Below are 17,219 nucleotides of genomic sequence, written 5' to 3'. Positions count from 1 at the left end.
GTACTTCTTTAAGCTGAAAAGAAAAATCACTTATTAGTAACAAGAAAACATATGAAAGTAAAAATTTCAATAGTAAAGTTAAATACATAGTAAAGGTTGTAGTTTAATCACTTATAAATCTAAGAAGGCTAAAAGATAAAAGTAGTAAAATTAACTATAACTGCAATAATTAGTTAATGGATACACAAAAAGATGTAAAATGAGACATCAAAAGCATAAAACATGGTGGGGAGTAAAAATGTAGAGTTTTAGAATGTATTCAGACTTAAGTTGCCATTAACTTAAAATAGATTGTTATAGATGCAGAAAAAGCATTTGACAAAATTCAACATCCATTCATGATAAAAACTCTCAACTCTCTCAAATGGTATAGTACCTCAACATAATAAAGGCCACATACGACAAGCCCACAAATATAAATTCAACAGTAAAAAGCTGAAAACTTTCCCTCTGGATCAGGAACAAGAAAAGTGTACCCATCATTCTTATTCAACATAGTACTGGAAGTTCCAGCCAGAGCAATTAGGCAGGAGAAAGAAATAAAAGGCAACTAAAATGGAAAGGAAGAAGTAAAACTAGCTATTTGCAGATGACATGAATTTATATATCCAAAATCCTAAGGACTCCACCATAAAAACTGTTAGAATAAACAAATTCAGTAAAGTTGCAGGGTACAAAATCAATGACATAAAAATCAGCTAAATTTTTATATACCCACAATGAGCTGTCACAAAGAAAAATTAAGAAAACAATCCCATTTATAATTGCATCAAAAAGAATAGCAATAAATTTAACCAAATTGGTGACAGACCTGTACACTAAACATTATAAGACACTGATGAAAAAAATTAAAGAACACATGGTATATGGAAAGATATCCCATGCTCGATATTGGAAGAATTAATATTGTTAAAATATGCTTATGACCCAAAGCAATATACAGATTCAATGCAATCCCCATCAAAATTCCAATGCCATTTTTCACAAAAATGGAACAAACAATCCTAAAATTTGTATAGAGCCACAGAAGACCTGAATAGCCAAAGCAATCTTGAGAAAGAAGAACAAATTTAGAGGCATCACACTCCTTGATTTCAAGCTATTTAACAAAGCTACAGCAATCAAAACAGTATGGTACTGGCATAAAAGGAGATAGCTCAATGAACAGAATAGAGGGCCCAGAAATAAATGCACATATATATGGTTCAATTAATTTACCCCAAAGAAAGTAAGAATATACAATGGGGGGAAAAAAACAATATCTTCAATAAGTGGTCTTGGGAAAATTTGACAGTTACTTGTAAAAGAATGAAACTAGACCACTATCTTATACTATGCACAAAAATTAACTCAAAATGGAGACTTGAATGTAAGACCTGAAACCATAAAACTCCTAAAAGAAAACATATGCAGTAAGCTCCTTGACATCAGTTTTGGTGATGAATTTTTAGATCTGACTCCAAAAGCAAAGACAACAAAAACAAAAATCAACAAGTAAAAGAAAATCAAACTATAAAGCTCCTGCATAGCAAAGGACACCAGCAACAAAGTGAAGGGGCAACCTACTGAATGGGAGGAAATATTTGCAAATCATGTATCAGATAGGGGATTAATATACAAAAATATATAATGAACTTACACAACTTAACAGAAAAAAAAAACAATCATATTAAACAATTGGCAAGGGACCCAAATATACACTTTTCCAACAAAGATATGAAGATGTCCAACAGGCACAAGAAAAGAGGCTCAATGTTGCTAATCATCAGGGAAATGCAAATAAAACTACAATGAGATATCACCTCACACTGTTAGAATGGCTATAATAAAAAAGACAAGAAGTAACAAGTGTTGGTTAGAAGGTGAAGAAAAGGGGACCCTCATGCCCTGTAGATGGGAATGTAAATTGGTGCAGCCACTATGGAAAACAGTATGGAGAGTCCTCAAAAAACTAAAAATTGAGCTACCATATAATCCAGCAATTCCACTTCTGGATATTTCTCCAAAGAAAACAAAAACATTAGTTCAAAAAGATATACGCACCTGTATGTCCATTGCAGCATTATTTACAATAGCCAAGATATGGAAACAACCTAAGTGCCCATCAACAGAAGAATGAAGAAGGGATGGTATATATATATATATATATATAAGGGAATACTACTCAGCCTTAACAAAGAATAGAATTTTGCCATTTGCAACAATATGGATGGACTCTGAGGGCATTTATGCTACGTGAAATAAGTCAGACAAAGACAAATACTATATGATTTCACTTAGGCATGGACTACAAAAACAAAACCAAACAAACAAAAAGCAGAACGCATATATACAGAGAACAGAACGGTGGTTGTCAGAATGAAGGAGCTTTGAGGAGAGGGCAAAATGGGTAAATGGAGTCAAGAGGTAGAAACTTCTAGTTATAAAATAATTAAGTTCTCAGATGCAATGTATAGCATGGCAACTACAGTCAATGATATTGTAGTGTACACCTAACTGTCACCAAGTGACTAAATTCTAAGAGTTTGTATGGAGATGGGTGGCCATTAGACCTATTGCGGTAGTTGCTTCACAACATATACAAATATTGAATCATTATATTGTATACCTGAAATCAATATAATATTATATGTCACTTACACCTGGATAAAATATTTTTAAAAAATAAAGCTGCCCAGGATCACTTTAATATTTCCTATGTTAAATTCACTCCATTTTTCCTGAAAGAGATAAACTAAGCTCTGAGAAAACTTAAGTCACCTAGTTAAGAAATCCAAATGAACCTTAACTCTTGGCCTGTCCTTAGCCATTACAAACAAACTTCTGTAAATTTTTTTTTTAAGTTTTCACATAATATAATTTACTTTTAAACTACAATAGCTTCCCATTCTAGAAAGGTAGCCCTGTATTCAGCACTCCAGAAACATTTACCAGCGGAATTTGAGGAGCAGTGGCTCTGGTTACCAGAGCTCGTGTCAGACCCGCTCGAGGCCTGAGTCTGCGGGAGGCACTGGCCGCTGCGGGGCCCTCACCTGTCCTCGAAGCACACGGTGCACTTCCAGGAGTGGGTCCTTCTCAGGGACACTCGGCACTCGGAGCACACGCGGTGGCTGCAGCCTTGGCACACGGCGCCCCTGTTGAGCAGGAGCCCCAGCGCCCGCTGGCAGCGGGCACAGGACTTCTCTCTGTACTCCCGGCTCACGCCCTTCGCGCCTCTCCACCTCAGATGCTGCAGACTCGTCTTCAGCTTCCTGTGGCCCAGAGAGTCATGTGGTAAGATGTGCCTGAATGGAAGGACGGATGCCAGACATATGCCTACATGGCAAGGGCCCCAACAGCACTGCCCAAGGCAAGAGAGGAGGGGCTTTGGCACCGGACACCCCAGGTTCCAACGTGGCTGTGTGAACGGGGCTCTCACTCACCCTCTTGGAGCAGAGGCTCAGAGGCCTCTTGACTGTGACACGGAGAGATGAACCTTACCTCCCAGGTCTGTGACCAGGATTAAATGGCAAAGCATAGACAGTGTGCCCGGCACAGAGGAGTTAGCTGTTAATTTTGTTCTAGGTTCACACCTTTGGGCTCCAAGGGCATTAAAATGGTAACCAAGAACAGTGAGAGAAAAGGAAAAATACAGAAAATGGCACCATTCCAAAGGGCAAGGCCTGGGAAGACCTGTGAACATATAGCATACATGCCTGCTATTGTCATTAAGGTCCCCAAACAATTATTTCACCGATGCTGTGCTTTGGCTACTGTTTTTTTTATGGGTGGTCAGTGCATATCCACCCCTATTTCCCCTAAACAACAGCCCTACTGCAAAGGGACATTACATAGGACCCCACAAAGGTGTCATTAACCAGAACACCCTTATGAAATGTCCTTATTATCTACTTTCAGAAGAGAGAACCTAATCCCAAGAAACAAGCTCAGTTCCAACTTTCAGGATTTGCCCTAGAACAGGTACACTTTGGAATAAAACTTCCTTTCCATAGTATCCAGGTTACTTTGTTGATATTTGAACTGATGTTTCTCAATCACTGAACATTCTTTCATCATCAGAGAAAATTTCACTTTGTTTGGTGTACATGCTGTTTAGTGGATGCAAGAATAAGTACAATTTAGAGGGCTTTGAGATCACAGGGGAGGACAGAAAAAGAACAGTGTACCTTCCAGGTAACCAGAAAAGGCCTCTCATTCCTCCAGCATGTGATTGTCCAAAGCTTTATTTTATGTGTGTATTTTTCCTGGCAGGCTCGGAAGAGCTCTGCCATTCAAAATAAACAAAACGAAAAGGCCTGTCCCCTCTGCTTATTTGCCAGACCTCACATCATCCATAAACACCGATATGCAAAGCATCATATTTGAAGCTGGATCTTGACAGCCAGCAATGGCCACGGTTTTGACAGAGTCTAGCACGGCCTTAGTAAGTGCTCACTAGTCCCACACAGCCTGGGCAGCTGAGAGACAGGCCAGGAAAGAAGTGGCCAGTTGATAAACCAGTTGGGCAAACAGGCTGGGCAGGTTCGTATTTCATGCTCCCCTTCCCTCAAAGCCAGCGGGAAGCAAAAGCAGGCAAAGGAAAAGACGGGAATGGATTCCAGCACATTCGCTGCTTCTAAGCTGCTTTTTCTGCTTTTCTTTGCGCCTGTCAGTTGCCACCTAAATAATCTAGGAAAACCCTCACCAAAGGTCTTTCCTTCGAGGGATACTTTGGGAGCCCGAAAAGCTTCCTATGAATTATTCCTGCAAAGCAGGCAAATGGACAAGTGGACAGGCAGCAAAGTGACCACCAAAAGGTGTTATTTTAAATAAAAAACAAAAGCAGCTTCCCTTTGCCCTTACCATCTTCAAAGCTTAGGCAGCAGGGGTAACGCGCCACCTACACCCGTCGTTTGGACTCTTGTCACACAAGATGCTGAGTAGTGAGCAAGCCACAGCACCCCAGTAGTCCAAGCCCCAAGCAGGAAAGGCCAAAACCCGAAGGATTCCACCCATGGCAGCGACCACATACCGTATCCTTTCCTCCTCGACGTTTTGCACCATCTGGTCTCGGTACAGGACCTGGAGAATCACCTCGCGTTCTAATTCCTGGAGGGAACTCAGATGGACCTCTTGGGCCATTTCCGCTCACGTTGCTAGGACCCCAGCTGATGTTTCACTCCATGACGGAGCACTGCTGTCCTGGGGATGAGCTGAGAGAGTCCAGGAGCAGCCCCACGCTCTTGAGCTCGCTTCCTCTCCTACGGCACTGGCAACTGCTTTGCTTGTGGCGCTCTCTCTCTCTCTCTTTTTTTTTTTTTCCTTTATAACTGTGGCACACTCCTCTGGAGAAGAAAGCCCCGAGAGGCTGTCCCTCTGTCTGAATCACGGCTCCCAAAGCTTCATGCCAGCTGGGGAGCCTTTTCAGTGGGTCCTGCTGCGGTCTAAGACAAAAACATATCTTTTTTCCTGACATTTTGCCAGAGATTGTTATAAATTATGCATGGCTCAGAGCAGATAATTTCTGTAAAGCAGAAGTAATCTCCAATCTGAAGGAAATTACAAATAGTAGTAAGAAGAATATCAATAATTTACAGAAGCTAACCTTCTCCATCCAAATGTTTTCAGGTCAGCAGTAGTGATCATTAAAGCCAGCCTGCTCGATTCCCATAGAACAGACAACAAAAAGGGGCATCATTTTTTCCTGGTTTGTGCCTCTGTGGCCTTAGTTCAGAAAAGACCAATATTCCACACAGGCAGATCTTTGTAGTTTCTGCCGTGGGTATAATGTAAGAGCTTAACTTTTATTACATTGGCCTTCTCATGTTTCTAAAGCCTCAAACTTCCAATTTGAATTTTTCTAATATAAATCCTGTATTGTCAGTGATTAGAGGTAAAAAGGTCTATATTTAATTTACATATCCTAAATGAATATACATTAGAATAACGATGTCCTCAACCGCTAGCTATTATTTTTGCAACTAACTTCAAAACTCAGAAACTTTTTAATTAACTAGGGATGTATGAAGGGACATCACCACAACTTCAGTCTATCAATTATTTATGGTATTTGATTGTTTTCACTGACAGCCCTATGCAAGTCTTTTTCTGTTTAATGCTAGTTGAAAAATTCTGCACACATCCTTGCTACTTCTGTTCCCATCAGTGATGCTGGGCACACGTCACCTTCAAACTGTTCCTCCCCCAGCCAAGAAGATGGTACTGAATTGATAAAACACTGGGTAGACCATATCAATAAAATGCAGAAAATGTAGATCAAATCAAAATACTTTACATGATGCCATTTGGTTATCAAATCTACATGAATTCCTTGGTAACAGGTTTCCTTTTAATTCTTTAGAAGTTAAACTCCCTTTCTCGGGCTTCAGCACATCCACATTGTATTAATTTATGATCCACAGCAAATCAGTAAATGAGAGGTTAATAGAGCCCCAAGGGATCATTCTCTTTAAGCAGAGACTCTTGACTTTTTTTTCTTAATCTCTGGTAGTCTGGTAAAGCCTCTTTTTGAAATCCATAAAACAAAATACATTGGGTTACAAAGGAAATCGATTGCACTGAAATATTTTTTAAAGTATAGTAATACATGTGTTCACTGATGCATTGATGTATATGTTCACTGATGTAGCAGTGATCTAATGGCCACCATAATTTCAAGAAGTGACAATTATAAACAATGTTTTGAGGTACCTGTAACATGCAATAGGGCGTGAAACATCTGTGACTTCTACTGGGGACAGTCACAAATCCTGCTAGTTCTACTGTGATTGGATGCCTATATTCATAATTGAAGGAAATGCTAAATTTTCGATAGAGATGAATGAAAACAAAGATGTGATTTTTTTCACATCCAAGTTCATGGACCTGTATGCTAAAGACCCACGGCTCAGGGGATTCTATATGTGCCAGTTTCTCTACTGTAAAACAAAGTTAAAATACACTGGTTACCCAAACTGCCGAGGCTGCATAAGGAGTAGAAAAACCCAGTGCTGAAAAGGAAAAGGGGCACTCTCAGCCCCTAGTTTCCAGGGAAGTGTTCACAGGCTTCCGATCTAGACAGCGAGAAAATGACAAAGTGACAAGGACTTGGTTCTCTAGCCTTGGGGCTGGTAACTCACTGCGTCACCAGGCAAAGTCTCTACCCTCCTCGGTCCCCAGTTTCTGGATGAACAGATGGAACTAGCAGGTCTCAGGTCTCTCAGGCTCTGGGTCCCTGGAAAAGATCCACAATATGAAAACAGCATGTAATCACATGCCAAGTGATAAGGTACAGATTAGCCATTATGTAACCAGCTTTATGAGCCTATTTTTCTAAACATGCCGCTTGGCTCTCCTTGCTTTCTTCTTACTTTTAATCTATGAACCATACTCCTGGGTCAAGAACTATCTAGATTGTCTGATTCTAGGTATTTTAAATGAAGATTTTGGCACTTGGCTCAAAACACACAATCTGTGCCCTGAGCTTTCTTTTCACGTGGCTTTTGTGCGCCACTGTCTGGCTCTGGTCTTCAGCTCCTCTGTCAAGCAGGACCAGCGCGATACTGGGCTGGAAATGACACCACCCAGTGCACTCACCGGGAGAATCCTGGAACACTCAAATGCTTGCTCATTCATGTGGCTATGTCTTATGGAAATACCAGATTCAATTACGGAATTTGGAAATAACCAGGTTCAATTTAACAAACAGTACCACATCCATGCCTGGGGCCCTGGAGTGGGAAGTGCCCTGCATGGATAAGTGAGTGCTCATCCTCCCCCTAGTGGCCGTTGAAGAAAAGTGGGATTGAATTCATTTCCTGGGTTCATCCAGCCATTCATTCAGTAAATATTTATTGAGCACCTTCCAAGCTCCAGGCACTGTTCAGATGCTTAGGATATATGACTTGATTGACTGGTAATTTGCACCCTATCCAACCTCTAATAAGAATAGGATGCTGCTTACAATAAAAACACACAGAGGACAATCAAAGTCAGAGACACAAGCAGCCAGACTGAAAAGGGGAGATCATTCTACCAGGAATTGCAGGGAAGTGTCATTGTACCCGAACATTAGATGCATTTCCGCCTTTCGTGGTAGCCAAGGCAAAACCAAACAGAACAAAACAACACAAGAAGTCAAGGTGATGCATAGCACTCTGATACACCAAAAAAAAAAAAGGAGGACATTCTTAAGGTATGAAGGACATGGACAGAGAAGACAATCAATCCATTGAGCAGCACTTCAACAGAAGGTACAAAACTGTGCCTGATGTGTCATTATAATACTGATCTCAAATTAAAGGTAAGGATATAGCACCAAATTATAATTCATTGAAAGCATTTCAAATAAAGACCCAAACATCGTGCTTTCTGGTATTCAAGTTAATACAGAGCTAAAGCTTAGAGCATCAGAAGTATAGGTGTTCAATATGCATCCCACTGTGTTTTTAATCTTGACTTGCAGAGACTTTGATTCTAGACTCTATAAACTGTCAGTCATTCAAACACTTTGTTAATATTTACCATGAGTAACACCTTCTATTGTTCGATGGAAGTGCACTTTTTCTGTAACCTGGGGGAATCTGCTGACATGTCTACTCTAAACAAGCGTTCACTTTTCAAAATGATGCAACTGCTACTGCGTAGAACATTACCCAGAGTAAGAAGCCAGCTCTGTGCATAGAGCATCTCCCCAAGATCATTCATCCCAAGATTTAACAGAAACCTAGGAAGATGTCTCCTCTGGTTTTCAATGTCCTCTTAGTGTCCCGCCTGGCTGGGTGGCTGAGAAATTCCTTTTAACACACTTGAACCACCATTTCTTCATCTCAGGGGACTTGTTCAAGATTTTCAATGGGAGTAGCACCACACTTCCATCTTTAGAAATTTGTAGGGTATTTTTAGTTGTCACAGTGACAAAGAATTGTCTTGCATTCCCATACGAATGCTGACTATCTTACCAGATGAGTCGATTAGGGAAAAAAATCACAATTATCTGATAATAGAATTTAACTCTCATATAAACAAAATGTATATTTTTGCAGGGTTCTAATGTACTATGAATATTCTAGAATGTAACTGTTGTATAAATTAAAGGAAGACTGTACTTTGTTTCATTTGGAACTTTAACAAAAATTGTTCATCACTTCAGAAAGTAGCAAACCTTTGGGTTTGTAGGAAAACGGAGTGGGAGAAATAGAGAACTGGTTGCTGCTTTAAATTGGGTGGCTTTTGTTTCAGAGCTTCCACTTGTGAATTTGCTTATGCAATTTCAGGTTATAATTGAGAGCTCAGAGTTCCTCTTTCAATATTATAAATTATTTCAGCTGCATCTTTTCAATCCTTTTGAGTGGAATCTGGAGCTAGCTGCACTTTATCCTGGTTAGGCTGGCATCTGAATTCTTACAAGTTTGGTATCAACTGCCAAGGTGGAGATTCTGCTCTGTAATCCATCTTCCAAGTCACTCAAATCTTAGCTGATAATCTATTTATCCAAGACAAGGTGCCCCCATACCTATGGCAACAATTTACTTATTTTTAATTTTTTAAAAGTTCTTTGTTTTGGTTTGTTTTTTTTGGTGAACTTCCTTCTAGTCCACAGAGGCTTCTAGGGTGACAGAGTTAATTAGTAAGCAACACAGGCCCACCGTAAACACCAAGAAAGTCAAATACAATGTAACAGTGGGAAAGTTGGCATCTCTGCCTTCACACTGTCTCTGTCTCCTCTACTGTGTAATCTTTGGGTTAGAAAGCTTCTGCTCAGCCCTGTCGCCCTGCAGGTAGGCTGATTAATCATCAAAGGAATTTTGTTCATGACTTAAGATGAATGCAACCAACACCTTACCCGAAACTCACCTCCCCTGAGGAAATAAAGAAGTGTGTACAAAAATGACAGCTGGATTGTCAAGGACTGAGAGGAACTCAGGACCAGACCCATGTTAACAAAACAACTGGAATCAACTAACTGAGGACGAAAGGGTAAAAACCCTCCTCAGACCCTGGCTGACGTGCAGATGTCAGAGTGGATTATCACTTCCTGACCTAACCTCCTCCTGCCCCCCGACCTAATATGAAAGAATTTTGAAATCAACGCTAAGTTAAGATGGTTCTTTAGGGCATTAGTCCACCACCTTCTAGGCCTGCTGGCTTTCCAAATAGAGTTGCTTTCCTTGCACCCCCACTTTGTCTCTCTCGACTTACTGGCATGTCGTGCGGTGAGTGGCCTGAGCCTGGACTCAGTAACAGTAATGCCATCCACCTCACAACACTGGCAAGATAAGGCACACCTTTCCAGTTTCCATTTCTGGTCCCCAGTATTAGCTGGAAATTAGAAGCCACACTTGGAATATTTTCATATTCTTCAAAACATGGGTAAAAAAGATGTATTTCTCTCTTGGATGCTTTTTTGATTTTTGTGATGTCTTGGGGTACAAAATGGAGGTAGTAAAAGAATCACAGATGTATGAAGACCAGTTTGCATGTTCCTGGCACCATGCTAGGTATTACTGCCTAGGATGGCAGTGAGGTGAAGGCCTGGCATTTTTAACCCTAAGTGGGTTGCAGGGACAGCCGATGGAGCCCAGGGCCGGCTGCACCCACCGGTGCATGTGCAGACTGCTCTGGGCGCCAACGGGAGCAGCAGTGACCTGACGGAACAGACAGTGAAGAGAGGGGGACTGACACAGAGGGCAGGGCAATCTGCTTCGCAGGGCGACGCCCACCGAGGCTGCGAGAGGAGGAGCGGGTGTGAGGCCCTGGGAGAAGGAGAGGAGGTCCCCAGGTGAGGGCCCGTGTATTCAGCAACAGTGAGGTGGGACTGTCACTCTTCCTCCTGCAGCAGAGCCCACATTCCGGGCTGCCTCCTTACTGAGGCTCAGGTGGGCAGGGCACCTGACCCTCTGCGCTCCAGCCTCCTCCCACCGCCCCAGCCCAGTGCCCAGCCAGTGCCCCAGCGCGCCCACACTGAGCTCGCTGGGGACTGTTCCCTGAACACGCCATGCCCTCTTCCAAGCATTCCTGCTCCTCCGTCCGCCTACCAAACTCCAGTGGGCTTGGAGGAAACAGCCAGGAAGGCACCGTTTGGAGCGGGTGAGGACCCCGCTCTGCCCCTGACTCACTCATGAGACTCTGGGCAAGGCACTTAAGCCCTATGGGACTGAATTTCTTTCTCTGTGGAGAGAATGACAGCACCTCCATCATAGACTTGTGAGGATTAAATGTGCTGCTATGTATAGAGTACATAGAACTTAAAACCAATATAATATTGTATGTCAACTCTACTTCAATAAAAAAGTAATAAAAAATTAAAAGGCATCCAATCTTAGCTTCTTTCACTGAGTTTAAGTGAGAAAAATAAATAAATAAAGGTCGTAGGTCATAGCAGTAAGCATATAACAAGCAGTTGAAAAATGTTAGCTGTAATTATTATTAGTAGTAATAGTATCATCATCATTATTATAATCTTTCAAGGTCCAGATTCATTGCTACCTAACTCAGGAACTTTTTTATTATTTACATTCAAAATTAATTGCTCCTTCGCTGGAACCCCTTTTGCTTTGTGTATTTCTCTGCCATGACCCCGACTTCATTCTGTCTTGTATTCAAGTGTCCTTTCTAGTGGGTTTCAGAGATCCCTCATCACCCAGCAAGCAGGTTCCTGATGTTTGGCTTGAGTTGAGAAACCCAGTGAATATTGTGACATGTGGGTTTGCTTGTAAAGCAGGAAGCATGAGTTCGAGTAGAGTGGGAAGTGCGATAGTCAGGTGAGCGAGTGAGCACTCAATTCAGAAAGCTTCAGTCTCCAGAAATCTGAAAAGCATAGGCAACTCAGAGCCCTACAGGATCAAGAAGCATACTAAAAAGTATTTTACTTTAATGATCTCATGCAGACATTCACAGTCTCCTAGCTGGAATAATCTCCCAGATCCCTTTTTCTATGATGCTGTTTACTCAGTCACTATCTCACCCACACCAGATTCTGAAGTCGTGTTTATTTCATCTCTGGCCAAGAAGCCAGGCCCTGTCCTCACCCACATGGAGCTGAGCTCAGCCTCATAGCTCCTTTGTCTATTGCTTGTTCCTAATTTTGTGATGCCTTTGTTTGTAATTTGACTGCCTTTGTTTTACAGCACTCCACCTACCAGTCTAACTGTATTTAATAATTTAAAAATAAATAAAAACCGACACCCAGCACCACTTTCAAGGGAAGATCTTCCCACAGCCACTTAGAGGAGCCCTCCACACCAGCCTGTTCCCATCTCAACGTCAGTCTGGGCACGGGACAATTTGGGATTAAACCCCTATGCCAGGGCGTAGGCCCAAGCTCCAGGGCCAGGCACTCAGTCTCTGTGAGGCTCACCAGGCCGACCCCTGCCTCCTGTGGTTATTTTTGGAACTAAATTAATCATCCAGGTAGCAATGGCTGTGACCAAGCAAGCAAGACTCAGAAGTATTCCTCCCCGCTCTCTCTTTTCCCCCTCAGAAAGCACCGAAGCAGGAAAACAAGCCATTTCTCTGGGATCCATGGGCTCGCTCCTAAATCCAGCACAGTACTTCAGCCCACACAGTCCCATGTTGTCTGTGTCCAGTTCGCTGTATGGCAGTGGACCTCTGGCAACCAGACAAACACAGTCTGCCTGTAGTGTTTAGTGCTGGTTCACCAACACTGATTTTATTGGCCTTTCCTGTGCCCAGTATGTGCCAGGTATCGTGGACATAAAATGAGTAAAGGCCAATCTGTGCATTCACGAAGCTCACATTCCAGCCAGACAGTGGACATGAGAACAAAGAAGTTACAACGTGAGAGGACAAGTGTAACGCGAGGATCTACAGAGAGGGCGGTGTGCACTGAGCGGTGTGCACCTTTACAAAGCAAAGGAGAAATCAAACACTCTATACCACCTTTAAACAAGGAGAAATCAAACACTCTTATAGTCACTGGGCAGGCTGAGCAGAAAGGGCCGAGGGCGCTTCCCCCCATGGCAGAAACATGCAGGACAGAGGTGCCAGAGGAAGGAAACATCTAACCATGTGCTGGGCCTAGGGTGGTGCTGGGGAGGCTAGAAAAGAAATGTGGAATTGGTAGAGAGAAAATGGAAAGGAAAGGCCCTTTCTCGGCAGGTAGTGGCCCCCTGTCCCCTTCATCCAGGCATCTCTCACCTCTGGACGGCTGGTCATCAGGTCACAGGAAGTCGCGCTTCCCGCCTCACTCTGCTGGAGAGGAAAATGACACTGGGGTGGGTATGTGGCACATGGTAGCGGTGTGCATGTGTGGAAACATGACTGTCAACCCCACCCAGACTTTCATGCGACTACAGAAGGTTCTCACAGCCTGGAAGCCACAGCGCTGCGACGGACCCCACGCAGGTCCGCTCAGCGGCCCCGCGGCTCCACCGCCTTACCACAGCTGCTTCCTGGGGACGCTGCTCCCTTTCCGAAGGCAGCCCAGGCCACACACACCCCCCTCCGCGCTTGCCGCCTAGTACGCGGGGTACGGGGAGAGGCTTAGCCTGCCCTCTTCCCCTGAAAGCGGCATCCCTCCTTTGCTTGTGTGCATGCCTTATGGACGCCTGTGGCAGCCATGAGGGGCCCCAGGCCCCCCAAGGAACAGTTCTCATTTCTGACCTTCCAGCCTAACTGGACTCACACTCACAGCCTCGACAGATTCATTTTCCAAAGGTGAGGTGATACACTTGTGCATCCATCGGAAAGCCTGACACCGAAACAGAGCTGTACGTTATCAATGCTTGTCTCTCGCTCACCTATCAGAGGTGGATTTCCAGGGAAGCTAGTGCAGCACCTGCTTTGGCATCTCTCGCTTGCATGGAGCCCTCCGAGGCTCTCTACCAAGTTTTGTACTCGTTTTCTTAAAGTAGTTTCCACAAACTGTCTAAGCTTCAGGTCCCTTAAGACTCTGTCCTTCATATATGAAGTTGCACATATGTGGGCTTAAATCTAGAAAACTCGAAGCCTACCTGAGACAGGAGGGAAGGGAAGCATTCTCGCCCTGAGACGTGACTGCAGGTCGCTGCTGGTTCTGTTTGTTCTTTCTTATTCAGGTAGGTATCTTGCCACCAAAAAAAAAAAAAGAATGCTGTTTTAGAATCAAACTTAAATACTGAAATAGAAACCCATGATTTTCATGCCTAAACATGACCTCTTCTTATGCAAGGGTAGAGAAATGAGAATTAATATTATCACACTGTTATAGGTACTCCTCACAACTGTTAACACTCTTTGTTGTACCAAAAGCTACTGTTTATTCAGCACTTACAGTCTGACAAGCAGTCTGCACACATTATCTCCACCTTCATTCCTCACTATGGGGTAAATATGCCCATTTTGCAGATTAGAAGTGTAAGGCTTGAAGCAATTGAGTAATTTACCTAAAATCACACTCTAATCTGGGTCTGTTTAACTCCAAAGCCTTATGCTCTGTGTAGGCAGAACACTTTAAGAAGTTAGAGTTTCCTACTGCCTTGCCTGAATAATCTTTTTCTACACCAATTCTAACTTCTTAGTATAGCCTTAATATCTAATGTGCATTTTCTTCTCATAATCTCTACTCTTGCCAAGAAATTTATTTGGGAGTTAAGAAGCTTAGTTGAAAGACATTTAAATTGGTCTCCAGCTAATTTAATTTTTTTTTTTTCATTTTAAAATTATATTTGTGTTTCACCTTCAAACTAGAGATTATGGGTGAGCAAAACAATCTGAATCTATGAAGTACATGCAAAGCAAAACAGTAACAAATGGTATGTATAAGAATTTACAAAGCAAAGGAGAAATCAAACACTCTATACCACCTTTAAAAAACAATCAGTCCGTCTGACTTTTGGGTAGTGTGGTTTGGATTGATTCGGCTTGCTTTGGTTTTTTAACTACCTCCAAAGTACTTCCTCCACTCCATTTAAATCATTATCACTGTACATCAAAAAGGTATGTTATTCAGTAAAATTACAAGTCATTCTTTGTCTTTGTTTTGCACCTCTTCAACTGTCATTTAAGAAAAGTTACAGTAACTTTGATCTCTACCCACACCCTCAAACAACCCACCCAAACGGGAGGACTGGACTCTCAGCCTACCTTTGCTGCAAGAGAAGAGAGCAGGGAGCCTGTTCTGGAGAGAAGGAAGTCAGTTTTTCTTTGTGTTAGAACAGACGTATTTCTCTTTCCTTCCTGTCAGGCCAGAGCTAAAGCAGGGTGCCCTCCCTCCAAGCACGCCCTGAGTGCCTCTGCGGCTGCCCCCACATCGCCGAGGACCCCGGGAGCAAAGCCAGCCCAAACCACACCCACAGGCTCTTTCAGGCCAATGGTTTACATTTTTAGCTGGAGGAAAGACCAAGATAACACTACTGAAAATGTTCCACCCTACCCAGGAAACCCCAAGAGAAACTAGAGGCCTCAACTAGTCAAAAGCTCACGCACCTGCTAGAGGTTTCACACTGACCTCAAGAGTAAATGACTACATTTCGAAGAACAGCTGCTAACTCAAGAATTGGTTTAGAACAAGCCTGGCATGGCCTTTTAGTGGAGGGTGAATTCCACTGACGACAGCACACATATGGACCATGGTACAAATTGTAAGCACAGTTTGACACATTTTTCAAAAGTGAACACACACCTATCAAGACATGGAACTTAAACAGCATCCAGGAGCCACCCTCCCAGCTATGACCTTTCACCCTAAGATAACTTTAACTGGCACCTCTAACACCATTGATTAGTTTTCTTGTTTTTGCACTTTATGTAAATAGAATCATGATATTAACTGTTTTGAACCTGGCTTCTTGTATTCAGCATGTTTATGAGATTCATCCATGCTGTTTTTATGTATTGTGTGTATAGTTCATTTATTTTGACTGCAGTATGTCTTGCCAATGGGTTTCAGCCCCAGGTAAGTTCACTATGGATTCAATGTGACCAAAGAGATGACAGCAAAACATTCTTGGGGCGAACGGGTTATAACCAACTTTATTTACAGTGGCAGGTCAGTCACTAAAATCCCGTTCACTCGGAGCGAGTCTGCAGGCAGCAAGCTGGTCTCTGCCTCTGGGCCTCTCGGACCGCACAGCCGTCCTCTGGGCCTCTGTCCTGAGTGCTGCCACCACTCCAGCCTCTGCTCTGCTCTCCTGCAGCCTTGCAGCCATGCCAGTATGACCTAGAGTAGTGGGTGGAGCTCTTTATACAGAGTCAATAGCAATGCATTGCCCACATGTGTGTAGTGAGCTAGCCAACCAGGGCCATGTGAGAATCCTGGCCACAGGAACTTTCATTTTATCCACAGTGCTTCTGTTGGTTATGTGCCAAGGAGTGGAATTCTTCGCCATAGGTTAGGCATATGTTCAACATTAGTAGATGCCACCAAATAGCTTTCCAAAGTGATTGTACGAATTGACACTCCTACCAGCATCTGATGCCAGCTGCTCCACATCCTCCCCAGTTAGGTATTATCTTCCTTTCTTATTTTATCCATTCTAGTGGGTGTGTGCTGGTATCACATTACAGTTTTAATTTATTTTCATTTCCCTGAGGCTTAGTGTAGCTGAGTATTCTGAACATCATTTTATATGTTTACTGGACATTTGGGTATCTACTTTGATGGAGGGCCTGTTCAAGTCTTTTGCCTATTTTTCTATGGGGTTATTTATCTTTCTGTTACTGATTTTTAGATGTTCTTTATATTAATTCAGGATCTGTGTCCTTTGTCAGGCATTTATATTATAGATATCTTCTCTCATTCTGAGGACATGCTTTTTCATTCCTTTATGGGCTCATTTGAGGGCCTAATACTCCCTTTTGAAGGTGAACTAGTGTGAACTCTGAGAAGATGCGATTCAGCCAAGCCAGCAGATGACCAAGAATTAGATGCACTGTGTGGCCCTGGGAATCACTAGCTCCCTGGAAACTCCGGGGCCGGTTTCCCCAGCTGTAAATGAGGTTCACTTTGATTCTCTCTTTGGCTTTTCAGTTCTTAATCTCCTTTTTCTGTGGCCTGGGGATGACAACCTGAGATGGTGAATTCCTGCAGGTGAGAAGCAGAGGTGCATGGGAGGGTGAGAGCGTGCTGTGAAGGATCAGAACAAGATGGGAGAGTGAATTAAGAGGGCAAGCTTTGGGGCAAGAAGATCGAGTGACCTTGAGCAAACCACCTGGCCTCTCTGAGCCCATCTCCTTGTGAGGGTCACAAAGCTTCCCTCTTAGTTTTGCAGTTCATTCAATTCATTCACAAATATTTATTG

At 42.9% G+C, this 17,219-nt stretch overlaps 1 protein-coding gene across 16 annotated transcripts in view; it reads right to left on the bottom strand.

Moving 5' to 3' along the window:
- SYTL3 (synaptotagmin like 3) overlaps positions 1–17,219 on the bottom strand; it is a 76,390-nt gene that overhangs the window by 55,095 nt on the left and 4,076 nt on the right. For 3 of the 16 annotated variants that reach the window (XM_037023636.2, XM_073219849.1, XM_037023638.2), the window contains exons 1-5: positions 15,064–15,234; positions 13,953–14,044; positions 13,138–13,191; positions 5,012–7,213; positions 3,033–3,284 (exon numbers count right to left, since the gene is read on the bottom strand). In XM_037023636.2, the coding sequence (XP_036879531.1) occupies positions 3,033–3,284; positions 5,012–5,121 (362 nt within the window). In that variant the 5' untranslated portion in view covers positions 5,122–7,213; positions 13,138–13,191; positions 13,953–14,044; positions 15,064–15,234. Of the gene's footprint in view, positions 1–3,032; positions 3,285–5,011; positions 7,214–13,137; positions 13,192–13,952; positions 14,045–15,063; positions 15,237–17,219 lie in introns of those variants that run through there. The other 13 variants (XM_037023608.2, XM_037023618.2, XM_017652947.3 and 10 more) reach the window with 9 other exon arrangements.

The sequence above is a fragment of the Manis javanica genome, chromosome 13 (genome assembly GCF_040802235.1).
Source record: "Manis javanica isolate MJ-LG chromosome 13, MJ_LKY, whole genome shotgun sequence".
NCBI classification, from domain to species: Eukaryota; Metazoa; Chordata; class Mammalia; order Pholidota; family Manidae; genus Manis; species Manis javanica.
Note: the sequence above shows the minus strand (reverse complement) of the source record. Positions and strands in the feature narration are given on the sequence as shown.